Source organism: Cetorhinus maximus, chromosome 18, assembly GCF_964194155.1.
Source record: "Cetorhinus maximus chromosome 18, sCetMax3.hap1.1, whole genome shotgun sequence".
In the NCBI taxonomy this organism is placed as follows: Eukaryota; Metazoa; Chordata; class Chondrichthyes; order Lamniformes; family Cetorhinidae; genus Cetorhinus; species Cetorhinus maximus.
The window spans coordinates 26,877,333-26,902,134 of NC_135896.1; the positions used below are offsets into that span (position 1 = coordinate 26,877,333).

A 24,802-nucleotide genomic window follows, 5' to 3' on the forward strand; every position below is an offset into this window, starting at 1 on the left:
TCGAGGAGTGATAAAGGGACATGAGCCAGATTTCCAGTTCCTGATTGCTATCAGTGACCCTGCCGGAAACGACAAGTGTGTGAACACTGAATACGTCCAGCAGTGAAGCCCTCCAGGGTCAAATAGCACTCCAACAATTATTATCCTGGCTCAAACATGAAGGACTACTTTTCGGACAAAGTGCCAAAATGCTACCAGTGCCTATGGAAGAATATGCCAGCAAGAATTAGTATCTTCAGAACAGGGAGGAAAGAATATTATCGTGTGCATGTTAACCCCCAGTGCACAAGTGAAAATCCTGTTATCACACAACATAACACAGCTGTTCTTCAGCTTTGAACCATATCTCTTCAGAATTGGATTTATCCCTATTGAGAGAATATTCACAGCTTAGAAAAACAGTAGAAGGAATAATTGGTAACCCAAATTAACAGGGGACACTGGACACACGTTAGGTGTGATTAGTTTCATGCTCCACATGGCAGTTGTAATTCTTGGCCTCCCCTTGTCATACTTGTAACTGGAATTTTTATGAATACTTTGTTTGCAGTTACTAATACGTTGGAAATTTGGCTAGAGAACACATCCATCAACAGTCAAATATCACTGCTGCAAGCTTACAGAAACCAACAAACGGGCTTCTCTTCCAACTTCAGCTGGAAGCGAAACAAAAATTGAAATGAAGCAGCTTTCCAGTAAGAGCTACAAGACTGACTTTATTTCTGTGTGTATTCCATTTAAAGGACTATTCATGAACCAGATAGAAAGTATTTACTTTTGAAAGAAAAGATGCATTTACATTCCCCCTTTCACATCCTCAAGACATCCCAAGGTGCTTCACAGCCAAATTACTTTTGAAATGTAGTTACTATTGTTATGTAGACAAATGAGGCAGCCAGTTAACTTTGGGAAAATCGAATGCAAAGATACATGGGTCGATCAGTTGAGAGAAAAAGAAAAATACATAAATGCTGCAAATCTGAACCGAAAGTATAAAAGTGACATTAAAAGTCTGTTAGTATCTTTCCCTTATAGATGCTAATGGATTCTATTGCCTGTTTTTGCTCATCTTCTGTTTTCGTCAGATCCATTAGATGTGTTACTAATTTCAATTGGATTGAAAGGAGAGGACTTTCAAACTTTTTTAAAATCTAATGGAACGGTTAAGGTGGGGGGGCTCATGCTGCAGCTCTATATCCCTTCTACAAACCTCACGCTCAACACCAAATAGAGGCGGTGCAGCCAGGCAGAACGAAGCTTGTGTTTTTCTTTGTTGCCTTTCAAAATGTTTCCAGAAATGACTAAAAAGGAAAGAAGATGACGCCGGTAGAGAACTTGGGTTTCATGTCATCATTCAAAAGGTGCACAATCAGCTTCAGATTTCACTGGCACAGCCAGGATGGACTGACCCAAAGCCTTTGTCCATCCATCTCCAGCTCGAGTTGCTGACATTTCTGACATTCAGTGCTTCTGCTAGCATTTGGATGTTCTTGGCTAATTAGTTGAAATATTGTAAATGGCAAATTGCAGTGCATGGGTAGATGTTTTCTGACTTCAATATTCCCCCACCCCCACTGTGTTCCTGAAGGGAGTGACTCATGGCGTAGTGCAGTTTGACATGCACCAGCAGCCTCCAGTGCCTTGCCAAAATACACATTCTTCACAATTTAGGTCAGACAATGGCAGTGCCTCACAAATCTGTAGTCTCCACCACCTTGAAGGGCAAGGGCAGCAAATCATGGGAGCACCTTCACCTTCTAGTTCCTCTCCAAGTTATACATTGTTCTAACTTGAACATATATCGCTGTTCATTCATCATTGCTGGATCAAAACCTGGGAGCTTGTAACCAAACAACATTGTTGAGTACATTCGCCACACAAACTGCAGTGTTTCAAGAAGAAGGCTCATCACTGCCTTTTCAAGGGCACCACACTTTAGGAACTTTGTGAAGGATTTGTACAAGGTATAGGAGATATTTACTAGGATAGTTCCAGGGATGAGGGATTACGGTTGGATGGGCAGACTAGAGAAGCTGGGGTTTCTCCTTAGAGCTGAGAAGACAAAAAGGAGATTTGATAGGAGTGTTTAAAATCATGAAGGGTTTAGACAGAGTAAATAAAGAGAAACTGTCTCCAATGGATGAACAGTCGATAGCCAGAGGGCATAGATTTAATATGATTGGGAAAAGAACACGAGTCAACATGGGGGAAGTGAGTAGCTAGGATTTGGAATGCACTGTCAGATAGGTTGTTGGAAACAGATTCAATAGTGGCTTTCAAAAGGGAATTGGATAATTACATGGAGGAGAAAAAGTGCAGGGATATGGAAAAAAAAGTGTGGTAATGGTTACTAACTGGATTGCTTTTCAAAAAAGCTGGCACAGACTCAAAGGGCCTTTTTGTGCTGGACTATTATATGGGGAGGATTTTCCCCTCGTCGGGCGGGCGCAGTAGATGGGCGTGGGAGCGGCTGTGCAATGGTCCGCCACCTGTGATCAGTCCCCAACCGTGACTTCACGCTGGCTGGCCAATTAACGGCCAGCGTGAATCACTCACCGAAACACTCGGGCAGGGGGTTTATCCCGGTGTCCTGGGCAATATTTATCCCTCTATCAACGTCACAAAAAACAGGTTGTCTGGTCGTTATCGCATTGCTGTTTGTGGAAGTTTGCTGAATGCATATTGGCTGCTATGTTTCCTACTGTACAATGACTACATTTCAAAAGCCCTTCATTGTCTGTAAACCACTGACATATCCAGTGGTTGTGAAAGTGCTATATAAATGCAAATCTTTCTTTTTTATACAGAATAACTGGCAAGCAACCTGAAGGAGCAATTTTGACTAATATTTTGGCCAATACTCATTTATCCTAACTCTTTGCTTCCTGCCCATTGGCAAACTTTCAATCCATGCTGCTACATAGCGTCTAATACCACTTGCCTTAGTTTTTGTAAAGAGCCTCATGAGGGACATCTTATTGAAAAAGCCTTTTGAAAATCCATGTGCACTACACCTTTTGCACAACACTCGTAATTTCTCAAGAAATTTCCTGAAATTTATGGCCATACTCTTCCATTATGCAAACGATGCAATCTGATTATATCTGCAGCTTAGATAATGAGAAGCCCACATCTGTATCGTGTGCACTGTTTAGATGTATGGCACAAAAGCCAATATGGTCAGGGTTGTTTTTTTGAGTTGTTAGCTTTCTTCGGGCTGGGTCTGCTATTTTTGAAGCTATTAGTTTGGCATGTATATTGCCAAGTTTTTTTTGTGCAATCGATGTCCCACTAGTCAACATGCCAATATATACAATGAAATGGCCTTAATTGTTCCCTGGCAAGAGTAGCACTCCCTTCAATCCATTTAATTCACACTGATAAGGAGATTTAAGTGCATACACAGGGTGAAATGAGCTGCAAACACCATTTCCTCTGAAACTCAAAAGTGCCATGGATTCAAGCCAAATTAACCCGTCTCTTTGTACAAAGAATAATGCCTCAAATGTGAAAGAAATTTTCACAGCAGCATTTTTACACTGTTTTTGGTGCTTGCTCCATTCAATCTATGATTACTGAATTCTTTTGAACCACAAGTCAAATTACAAGACTTTCTGCAGTGTCACTGCACAGGCTGTGCGGTGTTAAAGAGGTTTGAGAGTGTATGTGAGATGCCTGGTCATTATCTCAAACACTTTCTGTAGCTTTTAGAAAATTGAAAAGAAGAAAGACAGCCCCAGATGATCAGGAGAGTCGATGAGGGTGGTAGGTTTAAAGTAGTCTGCATGTTTTCAGCAAGGCTTTTGACAAAGTTCCACAAGGCAGACTTGTCAGAAAAGTAAAAACCCATGAGATCCAAGGGAGCATGGAAAACTGGATCCAAAATGGGCTCAGAGGCTGGAAGCAAAGTATAATGGTCAGCTGGTGTCTTTATGACCATTTACAGTGGAGTTCTGCAGGGTTCAGTACTAGGTCCCTTGCCTTAAACAAAATATATCAATGATTTAGACTTAAAATGCAGGGAGCATGATTAAAAAGTTTGCAGATGAGACAAAAATTGGCCATGTGATTGATAATGAGGAAGAAAGCTGTGGACTGCAGGAACATACCAAGGGACTGGTCAGGTGGGCAGGAAAGTGGTAAATGGAATTCAATCTGGAGAAGCATGGGGTAATGCATTTGGGAAGTGCAAACAAGGCAAAGGAATACATATTAAATGGAAGGATATTGAAAAGTATAGAGAACAGAGGGACTTTGGAGTGTATGTCCACAGATCCCTGAAGGAGCAGGACAGGAAGCTAAGCAGGCCAAAGCAGCATATGGAATTCTTTCCCTTATTAGCCAGGGCGTACATTATAAGAATAGGGAGGTAATGCTAGAACTGTAGAAAGCACTGGTTGTGCCACAGGAAGGGCACTGCATACATTTCTGTCACTGCATTGCAGGACGGATGAGAAGTTTAGAGGAGATTTGCCAGGACTGGAGAATTTCATAAGGGGGAGTTGATGGCACGTGGTAATGTCACTGGACTAATAATCCAGAGAGCCAGGGGAATGCTCTGGGGGTGTGGGTTCAAATCCCACCAAGGCCAGCTGGTGGAGTTTGAATTCAGTTAACAAATCTGGAATAAAAGCAAATCTGGAATATTAGCCTTAGAAATAGTGGCTGGTTCACTAAGGAAATCTACCATCCTTACCTGGTCTGGCCTACACGTGACTCCAGGCCCACAGCAATGTGGTTGACTCTTAAATGACCTAACAAGGGCAATTAGAGATGGGCAACAAATGCTGGCCTTGCCAGCAGTGCCCACATCCTGTGAAAGAATAATGAAAAAATAAATGATCGGATATTGAATGGTTGGGGTTGTATTCATTGGAACAGGGGAGGCTGAGGAGAGATTTAATTGAGGTGAATGGAGTGGATAGGAAGGACATATTTTCCTTAGCAGAGGGGTCATAAATTTAAAGCAATTGGTAGAAAGGATAGAAGGGAGTTGAAGAGAAATCGTTTCATCCACAGAATGGTGGGAGTCTGGGACTTATTGCCTGTAGTCCATGTGGTGTAGGTACACCCACAGTGCTGTTAGGGAGGGAGTTCCAGGGTTTTGACCCAGTGACAGTGAAGGAACAGCGATACATTTCCAAGTCAGGATGGTGTGTGGCTTGGAGGGGAACTTCCAGGTGGTGGTGTTCCCATCTGTCTGCTGCCCTTGTCCTTCTACGCGGTAGCAGTCGTGGGCTTGGAAGGTGCTGTCTAAGGGGCCTTGGCGAGTTCTGGTAGTGCATCTTGTAAATGGTACATACTGCTGCTACTGTGTGTCGGTGGTGGAGGGAGTGAATGTTTGTGGATGGGGAGCCAAACAAGTGGGCTGCTTTGTCCTGGATGGTGTCAAGCTTCTCAAGTGTTGTTGGAGCTGCACTCATCCAGGCAAGTGGGGAGTAGTCCATCACATTCCTGACTTGTGCCTTGTAGATGGTGGACAGAGTTTGGGGAGTCAGGAGGTGAGTTACTCATTGCAGGATTCCTAGCCTCTGAACTGCTCTTGTAGCCACAGTATTTTCTATAGCCCAGTTCAGTTTCTGGTCAATGGTAACCCCAGGATGTTGATAGGGGATTCAGCGGTGGTAATGCCATTGAATGTTAAGGCTCGATGTTTGGATTCTCCCTTGTTGAAGATGGTGACTTATGTGGCGCGAATGTTACTTGTCACTTGTCAACCCAAGCCTGAATATTGTCTAGGTCTTGCTACATTTGGGCATGGACTGTTTCAGATTCTGAGGAGTCGGGAATGGTGCTGAACATTGTGCAATCATCAGCGAACATCCCCACCTCTGACCTAATGATGGAAAGAAGGTCATTGATGAAGCAGCTGAAGATGGTTGGGCCTAGGACACTACCCTGAGTAACTCCTGCAGTGATGCCCTGAGACTGAGATGATTGACCTTCAACAACCACAACTATTTTGCTTTGCGCTAGGTATGACTCCAACCATTGGACAGTTTTCCCCCGATTCGCATTGACTCCAGTTTTGCTAGGGTGCCTTGATGCCACACTCGGTCAAATGCTGCCTTGATGTCAAGGCCAGTCACTCTCAACTCACCTCGGGAGTTCAGCTGTTTTATCCATGCTTGGACCAAGGCTGTGATGGGGTCAAGAGCTGAGTGACCCTGCCGGAACCCAAACGGAGCATCAGTGAGCAGGTTATTGCTAAGCAAGTGCCGCTTGATAGCACTGTTTATGACCTCTCCCTCACTTGCCTTTTGTGTACAGGGCATACCTGGGCAATTTCTCACATAGCTGGGTAGATGCCAGTGTTGTAGCTGTACTGGAACAGATTGGCTAGGGGCACGGCAAGTTCTGGAGCACAAGTCTTCAGTGATTGTTGGAGGTCAATCCTCTCAGCCCCGGGACATCACTGCAGGAGTTCCTCAGGTAGTGTCTGAGGCCAACCAATTTTCAGCTGTTTCATCAATGACTTTTCCTCCACTATAAGGTCAGAATTGGGGATGTTTGCTGATTATTGCACAATGTTCAGTACTATGTGCGACTGACTCTTCAAATACTGAAGCAAATCCATGCCCATATGCGGTAAAATATGCAATTGGTAGAAAGTCAGTCTTGGCCTTCGGCTGATAAGTAATATTTGTGGCAGACAAGTGCCGGGCAATGACCATCTCCAGCAAGGGAGAATCTAACCATCTCCCTTTGACATTGAGTAACATTACCATCACTGAATTTGCCACCATTAACATTCTGGGGGCTTGGCAAGAAACTTAATTGGACCAGCCCTAAATATACTGTGGCTACAAGAGCAGGTCAGAAGTGAAGAATTCAGCAGCGAGCAACTTACCCCCTGACTCCCCAAAATCTGTTCACCATCTACAAGGCACAAGCCAGGAGTGTGATGGGATACTCTTCATTTGCCTGAATGAGTACAGCTCCAACAACACTCAAGAAGCTCAACACAACTCAGGACAAAGCAGCCTGCTTGTTCAGCATCCCACCCGCCACCTTAAACATTCACTCCCTCCATGTATGGTGACAGCAGCTTGTGCCACCTAGAGGATGTACTGCAGTAACTCACCAAGCTTCCTTCAACGGCACCATCCAAACCCACAACCTCCACCACTTAAAAGGCCAAGGGCGGCAGGCGCATGAAAGCACCACCACCTGCAAGCTCCCCTTCAAGTCCAATACCATCCTGACTTGGGAACTATGGGCAGAATATTACGCTCGGCATGCGGGCGCGTGCCTGACACGCCCGGGCATAAAATGACGCGCGATAACATCAGGCGTGCGTCCCGACGTCATCCCACAGTCTCGTGATATTTCATTTGATCGGCGTGCGCCAGAGTTGGCTGCGCGCCCGCCGATAATTAAAAGGCCTATTAAGGTCATTAACAATCTAATTAAATTCAAATTTACTCTGCCCGTCCAACCTAATGGTTGGTGGGCAGGCAAACAGACCAATTGGGCTTTACATTTTTTAGGAAACCTCATCCACAAGCAGGATGAGGTTTCTTAAAGCAAATAAACATTAAATAAAAACTTTATTTTTGAATTAAAAACATGTCCCAGCTCATGTGACAGAGTCACATGTGGGAACACTTCTTATTAAATTTTTATTCTCTTCATTTTTTTTTTACACAGCGCTTCAATCTCCCTGAGGCAGCTCCGTGCCTAAAGGAGATTGAAGTGCTCTTTTTTGCGCATGAACTAACTGCACACTAGGCCCGGCTCTCCCTCCTCCTCCCGCCCGCACAGGCAATGCTCAGTGCTGCCGCTCGCGATCCACACAGGGCCGGCCTTAACTGGCCCGCCCACATGAAATCACGATGCGGAACTGATCGCAGTCAGCCGCCCCCGCCAAGGGCAAAATCCTGCCTTATATCGCTCTTCCTTGTCACGGAGTCAGAATCCTGGAACTCCCTTCCTAACAGCACTGTAGGTGTACAGGGGCTGCAGCGGTTCAATACGGTGGCTCACTACAACCTTCTCAAGGGTAACAAATTCTGGCCTTGCCTCACATCCTGTGAATGAATAAAAAGAAAAGGAGAAAAAAAAAATCCTGATAAAAACAACTCCAGAGATAAGGAAGTTTCCAGGCAAAATCTGCTCACTGTTGACATGATTCAAACTTATTGAAATTCCAATGTTGTTCATTTGACAATGGTATTACTCCTTTAATAAACATACCAGCATTCACCATTTTACACAGAAACCTAATTTACTGTAGATCTTTAGAAATGTAATACAGTGCCTTCCAGAAGTTTTGCCAAACAAATTTAATACTTCTGAAACAAATCTATTAGCTCTATATTTAAAATGGCAGGTTTGTCTCGGTACAGGAATTTGCTGTAACACACTAGCGCAGAGGCTTAGGAGCAGGAAGGATGGGGACTGTAGGATGGAATCACACCACTACTGACAGAGTGTGGCATGTTGCCAATCTGAAGCGTAAAATTTCCAACCTTAATGTTACAGGAGTGGTTTAGATCATGTGATTATGGATTTTGTGATTCCTGGCAGGACTCCCAGTGTCTGGGCAGAATTCTAAAATGCGAATGTCCTTTATATTGTGACTGAGCTTAAACAAGTAAGTTTGGGGTTGTCTTTTAAAGGGTTCTTTGGCGGAATAAAACTTTAGCTAACATATAGGGAACATTATTTTCTCTAAGGTGTCCAACAACTTAGGTTTCAATCAATTCTCTTTATTAAATCAGCTTAACTTTGACACAATAAAATGCTATAATTTGGCTTATTCTAAATGTATTCTGCAGGCTAATAAAAAATACAATAATTTAATTTCCTCATTTATCCATCCAAGTTTTCAAACTGGACAGTTTAATAGCAGGAAAAGACAATTAAACTTGTCTCCTGAATGTCTACTCCGAGGCAGAATGATTACCTTTTCTTTTGAAACTGTTATTTCGACGTCTTGCATGGTGAATATTTTCTCTACCAAGAAAATAAATAAAGCTACCATATCAGGAAAACCCTTTTTGAAAACGAATACAGATGAAATCTTCTTCAATTGAGTCTGTTTACCAAGCATAGGCAGAACCTGAGACAGGATTTGAAGCTGACCTATTGAATTATTAAGAAGCTTGATGTAGCTGAGATAGTCTTTTCCGTGTTCAAAGTGCCTCATGTCAGCCATTACATAACTGTGCTTGTAAATCCCAGTGCCCTGTACTTCAATTCTATGATCAGTACCATTATTTAAAATGCTCACTTCAGAAGTCGCCATGCTTGAAAGGCAACCTCGATAAGTTGTACCAAGTTCAAAATGCAGACATTAAAAAGGCATCTGGTGTAAGGGATGACTAGAGAATGGGGTTAAATTACCTAGGCTGCAGAGAATTGCTCTGTTTACTTTTGGGTGGGGAGGTGGAGAACAGGGGCAGTGCACAGAGAAAAATTTTGCAGAACCTTTCCTTAAGAAGCAAAATGAATAGGGCAAAGCCGGGTTTGTCCATGACCTTTGTGGGCCTTTTCTAGAATTTATTATTATTCCATACTTTCTTGTGGCCTTAATGTGAGGAATTCGGAAATACTTAACTTTGTGGTGTAAGGAAGGTGAAGAACATTAGATATGCTAGATAGAGATGATGTAAATGTAAAGAAAGAAGAAAATAATTTGCATTTATTTTGCATTTTTCATGACCACAAAACGCTTCACAACCAATGATGTAATTCTGAAGTGTAGTCATGTAGTAATATAGGAAAGCACAGCAGCCAATCAGTAAACAGTAAGGTGCACAAACAGAAACATGATAATGACCAGATGATCAGTTTTAGTGATGGTTGTTGAGCGTTAAATGTTGGCCAGGACACCAGGAGGGCTTCCTGCTCTTCGAATAGTGCTATGGAATCTTTTATGGCCACCTAGGATGACAAATTAGGTTTGCTGTTATATCTCTTCTGAAAGACATAGCCACTAATCAAGAGTGCTTCAACATTGTAGCACTTTATGTTATTTTGTTTCATTAGTTCCCACAGTCATTATCAGCAGGTCTGACATCCAGATTAAAGGGAAACATGTCATTTAGTTCATTCAGATCAATAATCCTTAATTACTGGTCCTATATTCAGATTAGAATGGAACATGTAATTTAGCTGATTCAGATCAACGCTTCAATTGATTCTGATGTATGCTGCTTTATTAATTAAATCCATTAATTGCTCTATTTGATCTTCCTGCCAACTATCAGGTTTGTGCAGTCTTTTTAAAATTGGCAGCAGCTGGGTCTGACGCATCACCGAATGACCCAAATCACCTTTCAGTTGGCTTTGTAGATTCTCCAAGCTGCTTCCAGTACTCTGGTCTGATCAAGCTCGGATCAACAGGCTTAATTATATACTGTGACTTACAGATCACACTCTTGCAATGTTAACCTTCACACTGAAAATAAGATTAATGCTGCACAAGAGTTGACCAACTCCACAAGGATAAACCTAGAATTTGGATTCCTATATACTTATATAAAATAATCAAATCGAAGGCTGCACTATAGACTTCTCATACTGCTGAAGATGTATTCAGTTGTTCAAAAGAAACCAGTAAATATGCCTCGTGTTTGCTTATTGTCACTTGTGTGAGGAATAACTGGTCCGACGACTGTGTGTAGTAACAGCATACACTAATTTAAAAAGAACATGTTTGTGATTTTGCAACATAACGCAGGTAAAGCTTGCTCAAGTGCTACAAAAGACAACACCTGAACAAATAAATAAAATGATTACAAAGCTTGTCAAGGGTTAGGAATTCAAAGCTTTTTTTGAAGTATTTGGCTTCAATTGTTAATTGAAAAACAGCCTGTTAATACACAACTTGGTTTAAACCAGCAATAACCCCAACGCTGACAAAGTCCAACCCTATTGAATAAACAAACTCCTCAAGATATATAGTTTAACATAGATTGGGACTATATTAACTGAACTCCACTGTGCAGTCCAGTCCATCTACAGTGAATAAGAGCTAAAATAGGATTGAATTTTACACTTTTCTTCATCACAGTCACTCTTGACTCCTTCACTGTTTCTAAGTTGCCAGCCTGCTTGTCAGATATCCAGTACTGGATGAGCAGAAATTTCCTCTAAGTAAATATTGGGCAAAATTTTCCCCCCGTCGGGGAGGAATTGCGGGGGTGGGCGGGCAGCCCTCCGATCGGCACCCCCGATCGGGGGCGGGTTGCCGCCATTTTTAGTGGCCGGGCCAATTAAGGCCCGCCCAGCGTGGCGTCCGCTGGGAAGCCCTATGCACTTCCTGTGCAGTGTGGGGGGGTGGATTCCTAAAATTCCCAAGTGCTACCTCAGGGAGATCGGTTCCCAAAGTAAAAAAGTTTCACCATCCATGTTCCCTCATGTGACAGTGTCACACGAGTTGGGACATGGACATGACGTTAATTAAAAGTGCCTCTTAATTTTTTGATTCAGCAATGAAACCTCATCTTGCCCGTGGATGAGGTTTAATGCTTGTTCATGTTGCCGCCAGTGCTTCCAACCTGCCTGCCAACCTTAAGGTTGGACCGGCAGGTCCACTAATGAGCTTAGTTGTTTTTTGAATGGCCTAAATAGGCCGTTGACAGGTCGGCTGGCGCACAGTTGACTTGGCTGCGCCCCTGCCTACCTGAAAATGCAAATGACGCGAGATGACATCAGGAGTTCCGCCAGACGCCATTCCGCGTCATTTTACTTGTCGGCAAGCGGGCCCGGCCCCCACTCCCGCTCACCGACAGGAAATTTCTTGCCACAATGAAGAACAGAGCTACTGGCCCGGATTTTCTCAGGGTCGGAGGGACTCCAGAGGCATTTTAAAATGGCAGGCAGGTTTCCCGCCCCCATTCCTGGTGCCCCAAATTTTCACTGGCGTGCGATAAGGATGCGTGTATCGAGCCCGGACCTTGCACTCATAACCTGGCCTGCTCCATAGTGGGAATAGGCATCTCCTATCCCCCACCCCTACAATTTTCGTGGAGTCAGACCAGCTTCTCCATGGGGCTGGATTTTATGCCCCCCCCCCCCACCAGGCATGTATCTCGTAAAATATGAGGGGTGGGAAGGCCACCACAAGCCCACCCACCCCTGAGTTGTCCCCCATAATACAGCAGGTGGGCGGGCACTGAAACTGGCAGCTTACCTGCCATTATTAAATAATTACTTAACGATCAATTGAGCTTGTTACCAAGGAGGGGGCAATGGGGAGTTGGTGGGTGGGGTGGGGGCAGTGGAGGTGGGGGCTTAAAGCCTTTAATACAAAGTCCCAGAAAACCAAGGCAAGCCTTCTAACCAGCCTGCTTTGGCCTATGCTCCATTTCTGTGAATGGCCGGCCTGACTCTATCCTGCACCTGCACCCCCTCAACTCCACTTTCCTGCCTTTTCCCCATAACCCTTGATTCCCTTACTGAGTAAAAACCTGTCTATCTCCACTTTGAATATTCTTAACGACCCAGCTTCTACAGCCCTCTGCGGTAAGGAATGCCACAGATTGACTACCCTCTGAGAGAAGAAATTCCTCCTCATCTGTGCTTTAAATGGCCAGGTGAGCACAGAGAGGAAAATGCTGGCCTGTCTACTTAATTAGCAAGTGTGACAAAAAGCAGCAACTTGTTAAACAGCTCGAAATAACGCTTATATTAGGCTAAGAATTACAATGATGAAGAAGAAGTCCTCACGTAAAAACGAACTGAGCTGACGGAGAGGAAAAATAATCCCACTCTCTCCAGGGAGCTCGGCACAAAAAAGTTCCACTTGATCCTTCGAGCACGAACAGCAGCTTTTGCTCAGCAGTAAATAGAGAATTGCCAAGGTTATAGTGGGCTACTTGCGCATCAATGACAATGATCCTGAAGTTGTATATTGTAGAAGGCAAGAATGGCTAGGGAAAGGGGCAATTGTGCAAACGGACAGACTCACTTTTTGGGAACCAAGTATAGTGATTGGGTAATGTTACTTCTATATGTAACGTGCATGATTACTCTGTGACTACAAGTGTTGTTAATTACAAATACCAGCCTTAATAGTTATATGAGATCCCTGCTGGGGTTAGCAATTATGAAGAGCGGGGATGACCTTGATGTTGATTCAATGGGCAAATGCATGAGGGGTTTTGATAGAGTCAATAGGTAGAAACTGCTTCCCCAGTAGGACAGTGGGTAACCAGGGGACACAGATTTAAAATAATTGGTACTTGGGTCAGCGGGGAGATGAGGGACTTTTTTAACTCAGTGAGTTGATATGATCTGGAATGTACCCACTGGAAAAGGAAAGGTTTGTATGGCTATGGGGAAAGACGGGAGAAGTGATACTGATTGGTGGTTCTTTCAAAATTCCAACTCTGGCACAATGGCCCCAATGGTTACCTTCTGTGCTGTGTGAATCTATGGTATGGCACTGTGTCCTATAAACCTGACAGGAGTTAACTGAATACAATTGGAGTATCAGGGACTCAACATCTTTCATAAAATGGCTTGTGCAGTCCTGTGACCGAGGAGATGACATGGCAAGGCGATGAAGGATAGAGCTTTTCTTAATTAACTTTTGGGGGTCAAAATATTCCTACAATCTGAAGGAAAAGTTTGCAAAGTACGATGGGTCAAGACCCTAATCAGTTAGCTTGTGCATGAGCTATGGGCAGAGCCTTTGATGAACCGATTAGCCTTCTCTCATTTCACGTGTTAGAAATTGTTCTCAACATACCTGGGTTAGGGAAGGGTTTTGTTCTTGATTGCTGCCCGGCCACACCTACTGAGACTGTATATGTCTATATGATATCTAACAACACCAGATTCAGGCTCTATTGTGATGCCCTCCGTCATAATAGGTAGTCGGATAACTTTTTTACACCAACTTTATGTGAAAGAAAGCTAATTGGATGAGGTGACAAAGGACATCAGCTACTCCTGAAGTCATATCCAAGCTCGTTTTTTGTTAGGTAAATGGAGGCAACTGGAGATGTAAATGAAACAAGTGCTTGGGGGGTTTTTTAAAAAGCTGACCTTATCTGTTATAATCAGCAAATATTCTAAATATTTACACCAACCCAGTCATTATATCCTTGTCAAAAGCCTGCAGATAAAACTCATCTGCTGCTCCTGAATTAAGTATAATCAAGGATATGAAGCAGATGGGCTACTCCATGTCAGATTCCATCCAATAATGCATTGTTGGACTTGAGGCACTAAAATTGGCTTCTGTGACCTTTGACTATGGTAGGGGAAAACCAGTCAGTATTCTCTTTTCTATCCCTGGGACAGCAAGTACATCGGTGTAGATATTGGCCAAGGACAGGACCAGGCCCTGCTGCATTGCCTCTCACACTCAAATAGTCTGCCAACATTTACCATCTCGGTTCACACACGCAGAACAGTCACACTGGATTTTTGTCGGAATCTAGGAACCGTATGGCAGAATGTATCATCACTATCCAGAGGGAAAAACAGAATCAGAAAGCGAATAAGAAAAAGACCAACATAGCTGTCCTGAGTTACCTTTCAACTGGTTACAATTCAATCTCATTGAGGTAGCAGGGTAAGTGTGAAATACATGGGCAAAAAAAAAATCAGTTCCTAGTCTGATTATTTACAAAACTTTTCAAGTGGAATTAAGTCCCAGAAGTGTAATAATTCACTGTCTTCATCACTTCTGTACATTGCATCTGGAAATCTGTAACATTTTCTGAATAAAGACTGCGTTTGATCCATGATATGTTCTCCGGTCAAAACATTCTGAAGGTCAGAAACAATAAAACCTAAATGTTTTATTGGCTTTTAACATTAGATAGCTGCAGTCAGTCAGCCTGTGACAGGAGCATTCAGCTGACAAAGCTGCCACAAGATCTGAAAATATCCTCTGTATCCAGCACAATCGCTGGCGGTTTTTGGTATCCCAGTTTGTAGGATCTCCTCAGCACCTGGAATAATCACAAATGGTTTGTGATGTAGTGAGTATCCAGTGGTTTCTGGATCCCTCCTGTGACTGACAGATTTACAGGAAGTTTCTGGGTGCCCTCATTGTGTACGATGACGAAAGCCACTTAATTGTAGCAGAAACCTGTTGCCAAAAGTACATTCAACTTGTTTACAAGCCAATCCCACTGTGCATGAAACATGGAAAGTCCATTATATAGAAAGTAGCAAAGGGAGGAGCAAGTTGCTTACATCAAATAGAAGTATCACATTTCTATAACGGGTAATCGTTCATATTATCAAGGTACATTCACAAAGGCGCTCATTCACAGTGTACAGATGTTTAAACTACCATCGCAATTCGCTGCAGTGAAGACCTTGAACTGATCTCAATTGAGTGTTTGGATGTGTATTTGTAACAGTGGACAAGGTACCAATGCAAAAATGCACCAAACTCACTTTCTCCAATTTGTTTGACCATGCTGAGCACAGCTTTTGAACCCATTTATCATTTCTGATGCAAATATTTCCACATTGGCTGCCATTGCCACAGTGCACTGGTTACGACCAAACCTGCAACCAGGAGATAACAGTGCACGTGGCATTTACAAGAAATTGTAATTTTTAGGTCAAACATTGCAAAAGCGTGCATTAGGAAGCTCTAACTGACTCAAGGGATCTCTGGTGTTCATAAATCATAAGTATGGAAATTGACACATCACAGCACAAATATGTCAGAACAAATCTCACAATTTTAACCTACTCACTCCAATTTTCCATCTTAGTCAATGGACTTTAAATTTAAATGCCTTAGGAAATTTCTACCTGATTCCTGTCATAGCTCATCGTACAGTCAACAAACACTCAAACTCCACTCAACTCAGTAGCATGATTGTTTAAAACGAACATCTGAATGAAAGCGCTGGCAAACAGCGTGGAGCAAAATGTCCGCTACTGAAAGAACAGCTAGTTACACTGCAATATTGAAAACTTTTCATTGTTAGGTAGGTGGAAAGTCACTACTGATTAAAACTAAAATGCAGAGAATAAAGAAAATGAAGTTAATTTTAAACAGCAGCAGTTACAGTAACCAACTATTTTTTTACAGTTTACAAGCAATTCAACTCCACTCCATCACCACTTTTGAAAGGAAAGTAAAGGGCCAGCAGACCCTCTTCACAACAGAAGGCAGGGCATTTGGTTTGGATTGTTTTGGTAAAAAGGACCAACACAAAAAGGATGAGCCATCTTCTCCACTGTAAATTACTAATTTTCTATGATTCTCCATTGAAACCATAAGGTCTTTTGAGTCATCATGTGCATCTTATAATGATGCTGCATAATTAAATAAAGACACAGATTTTTATCTTTACCTATATATAACTCTCTTGCTGTGCAGAAAGATCAGCGCCGATGTAATTTCTGCAGCGTAGAACTGTGCACGCACCTCATCGAATTTCCGCACTTGTTGAATTTGGAACATTAAGTCTCCCCCATTTACATACTCCATCACAAAAAACATCCGATCCTGCAAGAAGCAACACACAAACATCAATATATTATCTCTAAACCCACAAACCAGTGAATAAAAGATGAAGACCATACTTGTCATACATGGAGAGGCCACTAGGGAAAAGGAGGATAAAGGCAAATCAACAAAGGATTGATTTTAGTTTTACAAGACAGCTTCTCACCGACAAGCAAAGCTGTATCAATATTCACAGCGAATGACGCAACACACCAGAACAAATCCTTAGATTTCTCACCCATATTATTGGGCTCAGCTCTCTTCCAGGATTGGTTCTATTGCTTACTAAGATGGAGACAGGCACTTTGGCAGCTGCTTTAGAAAATGGTTAAAGTCCAAGTCAGCTTGGACAAATGATTTGCTGAATTATTTTCAATGGATCAATGCTTAGAACATTTGGTGCAACACTATTAATACTGAAATCCCAAATACAAAGAGGGAACATGACAAAAATATCTAGCTTCAATATATTTATCTATGTGTTGTATTGATTTACTATCACATATAAAATAACTAATCGCCCTTTATCTATATTAATAAATAGATCTCCATTTTTTTGCTCCAATGGATTAAACCATGACAGTATTTTCATATGTTACTTTATTTAAACATCACTGTACCTACACTCCCAGGAATCTGTATGCAAACCTCTACGTTTCACCCTATGTATTTTAATGACTTGCATGAAGGACTGTGTATCCAAGTTTGCTGATGACTGACATTGAGTTACGAGGCACAGTAAGTTGTGTGGATACAAATTACCAAGGGGCATAGACAAATTAAGTGATTGGGAAAATCAACAATGTATGGAGTTCAAAGTGAGAAAGCAATTGAAGAAAAACAAATCTGAATAACTTCTCAACAGTGAGAGATTATAGGAGCTGTGGATGAATCAAAGAATGTAGCTATCCATGCACACAAATCACAAAAAGCTATTTCACAGGTACAATTAGTAATCAGAAAGGCGAATAATCTTTTTCTTTACCTTATTAAGTAGGATGGAATTCAAAAGTGAGGAAGTGATTCTTCAGATGTACAGTGCCTTGGTCAGACCTGACATGAAGCACTGCATTGTTTTTGGCCATAAGACCACACAGGAAAGATATATTGTCGTTGAATGGGATACAATTCCTGGAATATTTAATCTGCTTAAGTAATTCGCTGCGAGAATTAAAATGCTTTGTTGGTTAAATATACATAAGACCAACATTAAAGTTTGATATGGTGGTTGCCAATTGTCTTGATTAATTGCATAAGATCAACACTCTTTCTTGTTCATGTAGTTGATATGCGGCCAAAAGGAAAATTACAGTTCGCTCTGTTTTTTGCAATTTATAAACAAGCTTGTGCTACCCAATGAAGTCAACATTTAAAACAGTATATACAAATTAGATTCAGCATGCTGAGACATCAACCTCGCTTTCATCCTAATCCAAGTATGAATACTTTCAACAGTTTCTAACTGCTGTGTCTGATTTAATTTGCAATTCGCCTGACCCAAATTTAGTGCTATTAAATTCTTCCTGCCCTCATTCTTCTTAACCATATTGTAGCCCAAATTTGCTCTCACAGCAGTTAGCACAGTCCCACATTTCCCCTGTCGGATCATAGGTTTTCTTTTCCCCACTAACATTTTTCCTGGCTCATCTTATGAAGAGTGACTGCATATTTGCAAGACTTCATTTCAAATCACTCTCCAGGTTCAGGCAGGAAGCTTGGGCTGGGCAGGTGGGAAAGGACAGGTTTACTGTATTACCACATAATCCAACATCACTTTCAAGGACTGGAACTCTCCAAAAATCAGTGCAAAAAGCCAATCCCCACCTTGTAAAATGGTTTGATTCCTTGCACATACTACACCTATGTACCTTGCCAATGGGGCTGCGCATTGAACTTGTCTCAGGTGTGAATGGGGGAGCTGCATAACACAGTGGAGTCCAATCCTGGTCCAAACCTTCCTCACTGAACATTGGAACAAATGTATTTCCAGCAAGGCTTCTGGATAACAATCAGGAATCTTAACTCCAGACAATTAGTCCTTTCTAATAAAATGGTGCTAAGTTCAAGAGGATCATGTGTACTCAACAAGGTTGTGCCTGGGATTTTCCGAGCTGGGATAATTTAGAGATTAATGTATTAATTTACAGAATCATGGGGAAATTCTATTTATATCGAGAATCTATGCATACCTACTGTAAAATGTATTAAGTATTGGCTTCAATTTTCTGTTATGTGAAATAACACAATTTAGAATGTAAAATCTTTGGACAAAGTAAAATATTTTAAGATTTTGACTGTAGGGAAACTGCTTTCTCTGACATCAAGTTGCTCTTGGCTCTCAGTTGTGGCACCTGGGGGCGGAATCTTCTGTTTTCCGTGGGCGTTTCGCGGGCTGCCTGAAAAAGCAGTGAGACGCCCCACACCGACTCTTAGGACAAAGGCCTGTCCTATCCTCTGCCCATCAGGCAGTTAAGAGGACAGCAGCAGACCATGGTTGACCATGGACTTTCCCGCACAGAACTTTGTTCCAGCCGTTGGATATCGTTCCTGATGCCAACCCACCTAATTTTCAGGCCCTCAAGCCTCTTTCCTCACCTCCTGTGGGGGCAAAGATTCTGCCCCTATTTTTATTGTTGACCATTTGCCTTCAACTCTTTCTTTCTACTGCCTATGGTGTCCATACTTCCTCTTTCAGTTAGGCAGCAGGCCACGATTGCTGAGCCAGCTGTAAGATCCCACCCATGTGCCTGTCTGAGATCAGGTTGGTCACCACTAATGTCAGCAGTGGCAAGACCACATTGATTCCAGTCTGGGTTACAAGATGGAGCACTCCATCTGGTGGTCCGGTTTAGAACTGGAACCACAAGTCCATTGATGTCTCAGCTGTTTGGAAACACATTGAACCATCTCAGTAATTTTATCCTTATGAGGGGCATGGACAGGGTGGATAGGGAGCAGCTGTTCCCCTTAGTTGAAGGGTTAGTCACAAGGGGGCGTAAGTTCAAGGTGAGGGGCAGGAGGTTTAGGAGGGGATGTGAGGAAAACTTTTTTACCCAGAGGGTGGTGACGGTCTGGAATGCGCTGCCTGGGAGGGTGGTGGAGGCGGGTTGCCTCACATCCTTTAAAAAGTACCTGGATGAGCACTTGGCACGTCATAACATTCAAGGCTATGGGCCAAGTGCTGGTAAATGGGATTAGGTAGGGAGGTCAGGTGTTTCTCTCGTGTCGGTGCAGACTCAATGGGCCGAAAGGCCTCTTCTGCACTGTGTGATTCTGTGATTCTGTGTGATTCTGTGGTTCTACGAGTCCAGCTCAATTGTATTTGAACTGAAAATCCTGTAATTGGTTTAAACAGTTGTTCTCATGACGTGAGTAACATGGACAAAGCCATATTTATTATCCATCCTTAGCTGCCCTGAGAAGGTGTGATAAGCCTTCCCATTCAGCTGACTCACTCTAGATGCTGACGGTGCTCCCATGATGAGTCTAGGTAGGTAATTCTAGAATATTGAGCCAGCAATGACGAATGAATGTTTAAATTATACATGTTCATCTTCCATTACAAGCATCTCAATCAGGAGATAAAAATATTTTTGGGAAACTGCTGTACCTCTAGTAAAACTGAGATGAATTGCCCAGACTGGCATGTTGGGTAGAAATATCCAGGAAATTCAGACTGTGGCTAAGCCTAATAAACAATATTCATTCTTGAACAAAGCAGTTAGAGCAGTTTAAAGGATTGACTGCAATGACTGACAGGCTTTTGTCACTGTCTTGGCACAGCCAGTCTCAGCTCTTGTGGGTCTGCATAAAGCAGGAACAACTCCACAAGCTGAACAGGAACTCCTGAGTGGATGAAGAATTAGCAAAGTTTTTCTAAGTTCATTCACAGGATGTGGGTGTTGCTGGCAATGGCCAGTATTCATTGGCCAACCTTAAATGCCCTCGAGAAGGTGGTGCTGAGCTGCCTTCTTGAGCTGCTGTGGTTCATATGGTGTAGGTACCCCCCACAGTGCTGCTAGGGAGGAAGTTCCAGGATTTTGACCTTGCGACAATGTAGGAACGGCGATGTATTTCCAAGTCAGTATGGTGTGCAATGCAGAGAGAGATGTGGAGGCACTGGTGTTTCCTTGTCCTTCTAAATGGTAGGGGTTGCGGGTTTATGGGTGGCTGCAGTACATGTCGTCAATAATACACAATGCAGTCATGGTATGTCAGTGGTAGAAGGAATGGAAAACAAAAACAGAATTACCTGGAAAAACTCAGCAGGTCTGGCAGCATCGGCGGAGAAAAAAAGAGTCAACGTTTCGAGTCCTCATGACCCTTCAGCAGAACTGAGTATAGTTAGGAGAGGGGTGAAATATAAGCTGGTTTAAGGTTGGGGGGGGGAGAAGTTGAGTGGGGGGTGGTTGTAGGGACAAGCAAGCAGTGATAGGAGCAGATAATCAAAAGATGTCACAGACAAATGGATCAAAGAGATGTTGAAGGTGGTGATCTTATCTAAGAAAATGTGCTAATTAAGAATGGATGGCAGGACACTCAAGGTACAGCTCTAGTGGGGGTGGGGTGGAAAGACTGACAAAGTATTAGTTGTAGATTTAAAAATAATGGAAATAGGTGGGAAAAGAAAAATCTATATAAATTATTGAAAAAAACAAAAGGGAGGGGGAAGAAACGGGGTGGGGATGGGGGGAGGGAGTTTAAGATCTAAAGTTGTTGAATTCAATATTCAGCCCGGAAGGCTGTAAAGTGCCTAGTCGGAAGATGAGGTGCTGTTCCTCATCTTTTTGCGTTGGGCTTCACTGGAACAATGCAGCAAGCCAAGGACAGATATGTGGGCAAGAGAGCAGGGTGGAGTGTTAAAATGGCAAGCGACAGGGAGGTTTGGGTCTTTCTTGCGGACAGACCGCAGGTGTTCTGCAAAGCGGTCGCCCAGTTTGCGTTTGGTCTCTCCAATGTAGAGGAGACAGCATTGGGAGCAACGAATGCAGTAGACTAAGTTAGGGGAAATGCAAGTGAAATGCTGCTTCACTTGAAAGGAGTGTTTGGGCCCTTGGACGGTGAGGAGAGAGGAAGTGAAGGGGCAGGTGTTACATCTTCTGCGTGGGCATGGGGAGGTGCCATAGGTGGGGGTTGAGGAGTAGGGGGTGATGGAGGAGTGGACCAGGGTGTCCCAGAGGGAACGATCAACGATCCCTATGGAATGCCGCCGGGGGTGGGGGGGTGAAGGGAAGATGTGTTTGGTGGTGGCATCATGCTTAAACCAGCTTACATTTCACCCCTCTCCTAACTTTACTCAGTTCTGCTGAAGGGTCATGAGGACTCGAAACGTCGACTCTTTTCTCCGCCGATGCTGCCAGACCTGCTGAGTTTTTCCAGGTAATTCTGTTTTTGTTTTGGATTTCCAGCATCCGCAGTAGTTTTTTGTTTTTATCTCTGTAGAAGGAATGGACACTGAAGGTGGTGGATGGGGTGCTGCTGATCAAGCACTGAAAGCATGAGGTGCAGACAAATTTACTCAGGATTATTGAGCTGTTTTAGGAACCGAGAAACTTTGGACTGTCATAAACAATTCATTCATTCTGTTTGCTATAACATTTAATAGCAATCTAAGTAATTCAACAACGATAATTGTTCAGAAATCAGGAAGACTTGGAAGGTCAAGCATTGACATCAGAAAGGGGGTACAACAGAGGATTACTGCAGTTATACCATGGCGCTGTTTAACGCTAAATGAATTCATGTTCCCTACAGACTATGACCTGACCATCAGCTCCACTGATTGCACTAAATAATGCAAAGCACACACACAGATACTGCTCCTGGCTAACAGCCGGACGAACTTGATCTCAGAGATCAACAAATAATGTCAGTGCCTTACTACTGGCAAACAGCCCAACAGACTTGTTGGAGGGGGGGGAGCGGGGGGAGAAAACAAAAGGGCACAGTTCTTCTTTATTTACACAGGGAGACTAACTGATGCAGAATGAGCAGTGCACTGAAAAATTATACTATGAGGTGCAGCCAGTTCTAATAACATGTGCAGCCGACAGGAAAGAATAGAGCCTGTCTAATCTGCTTACACTCTTAATTGTGTGTCATTCCCCTTTTGAAAAAATGCAGTTTCCCATAGCCCTGCAATGGAAATGATACAAATGTAACTGTCAATGGCGCTTATTCATCATTCAGAACAATAAAAGGAGCTGAATCATTAACAGAAACCATTGTTCATTTAATGCACATCATCCAGCTATACTGCCATATAAGCAATAACTAGATTTAAAATGAAATGGAAATCATTCGATACGATTAAAATTGAACTTTAGTTTGAAAGACAAACCAAGGTGCTTCAATGTGACCAGTACTCTTGACTATAATTGAATCAGACATTAGTTTCAGATCAGTTTTAGTGTGCTTCACTGCACAAGCAATTCACTTGGTCTTTTGCTTAATGTAATCGTTCACAACGCTCCATATTTCTGTGGCAATACATTAATGAGTCATGCACTACAGCAGCTGAATTGGTGCAGTGCACAGAAAGATGCATCACATGCATTCAGGCAGTTTGAGACAGATATTGTTCACCAAAAATTACTGCTTAAGTTTCTGTCTTCAGGCATCTCACCTTCTCCAAGTAATAATGGTGCGATCACTAATTTTTTCTTCTCCTCTCCTAAAATAAGCCACTGGTGGCAATGGCAAGTATTTGCACAGGAAAGAAAGAGATTTCATTGATAGAGCGCCTTTTGTGACTCCAGGATGTCTCAAAGCACTTTACAGTCAATCAAACACATTTGAGGTGTAGCCACTGTTGCCAGGGGAGGAGTGGTAATGTCACTGGACTAGTAGTCCAGAGACCCGGACTAATGCCCTGAGGACATGGGTTCAAATCCCACCATAGCAGCTGGTGGAATTTGAATTCAGTTAATAAATCTGGAATATAAAGCTAGTCTCAGTAATGGTGACCATGAAGCTATCATTGATTGTCATAAAAATCCATTATTAATGCCCTTTAGGGAGGGAAATCTGCCATCCTTTCCTGGTCTGGCCTACACGTGACTCCAAACCCACAGCAATATGGTTGACTCTTAGCTGCTCTCTGAAATGACCTAGCTATCAGCACAATGGAATTTTATGAAGGGCTTCTCCAAACAGGTGTTAAGCCCCTATTCGCACATGCACAGGGCCTAATGCCTGTCTCAGGTGCACATACAGGATGCCTACAGAGGGGCATTTATGGTATGGTATGCGCTGAATGGGTCCACTCACGCCACCTGCCATATTCAAACCTCAGTTGCCTGTTTTATCCCTGTAAATCAGACGCACCACTTTCCAATTCTGAGGCCAATGTAATTGGAAATATTAGCAAGTTTTAAACTTTGAAGTGCGTGACAAATCATTTGCAAACGTATTTACAGGAATAGAGATGTTCCTATGATGTATATTTTGTCAGGGATTTGAGTTTACATGTTGACTATGAAGACTGTCAAAGTCCATTGAGCCTGTATTTACTAAACAGCTTATTACCATTTCCAACTGGTTTCAAGAAAATGCATTTGCGTAAATTAGTGGCTTGATAATTATTGTCTAAACTTGTTTCTCCTGATTGAACCTTTCTAATTTTCTGTAAAGAGGTGTTAAATCAAAAAATATTCATTAACATTTCTGACTTAATTTTAGGTGCTGCATACACAAAATGGAAGGCTGGGACTGGGACTGAAAGACTAGGCAGCAATTAGAGTTTAGGTACAAGTTTATCTGGAGTTTTGTGTATATTTCAATCAGCAATCAGGTTCACTTATGGGCTGTTATAATCTGCTGACATACTGAAGCAGCCATTTGTATTTGAGTAAAAAGCAAAACACCTCTCAACTAACCAACGATCTCTAGAACCCCATAATGCAAAATAAAGGCTGGGATTTTCTCACCCCTCTGCCTGGCAGGATATTCCGGTCCCGCCGAAGCCAACGGAGATTTGAACCACTCGCCGCATCCACCGCGGGGAAACACACTGCGGTGGGGCTGGAAAATCACGGGCAAAGATTCCAGAATTATTCCCGATAGGAGCAAACAAAATATAAAACGATGATCTCTACTTAATACTTTTCCAGTATAGAAAAACATCCCATAAAAAAACCTGATTTTTACAAAAATGATCCTGTTGCCAAGATAATTTATGGTAATATACTGCTAACATTATATAAACAGGTCCCAGTGCAGAGGACTTAAACCCACAACCTTCTGATTCCGAGGCAATAATGCTACCAACTGAGCCACAGTTTTAGTTTAGCTAGCTTTAGTAATTAAATGCATTTATTGAAAACCATTTTCTATATTAAAATTTTATGTGTGCACGCATAATGC

General features: G+C 42.6%; 1 protein-coding gene across 2 annotated transcripts in view; it reads right to left on the reverse strand.

The window, feature by feature from the left end:
- The window catches only part of prkcha (protein kinase C, eta, a), a 212,627-nt gene that overhangs the window by 25,115 nt on the left and 162,710 nt on the right, over positions 1-24,802 (reverse strand). For both annotated transcript variants that reach the window (XM_078562261.1, XM_078562262.1), the window contains one exon: positions 16,284-16,438. In XM_078562261.1, the coding sequence (XP_078418387.1) occupies positions 16,284-16,438 (155 nt within the window). The remainder of the gene's footprint in view (positions 1-16,283; positions 16,439-24,802) is intronic.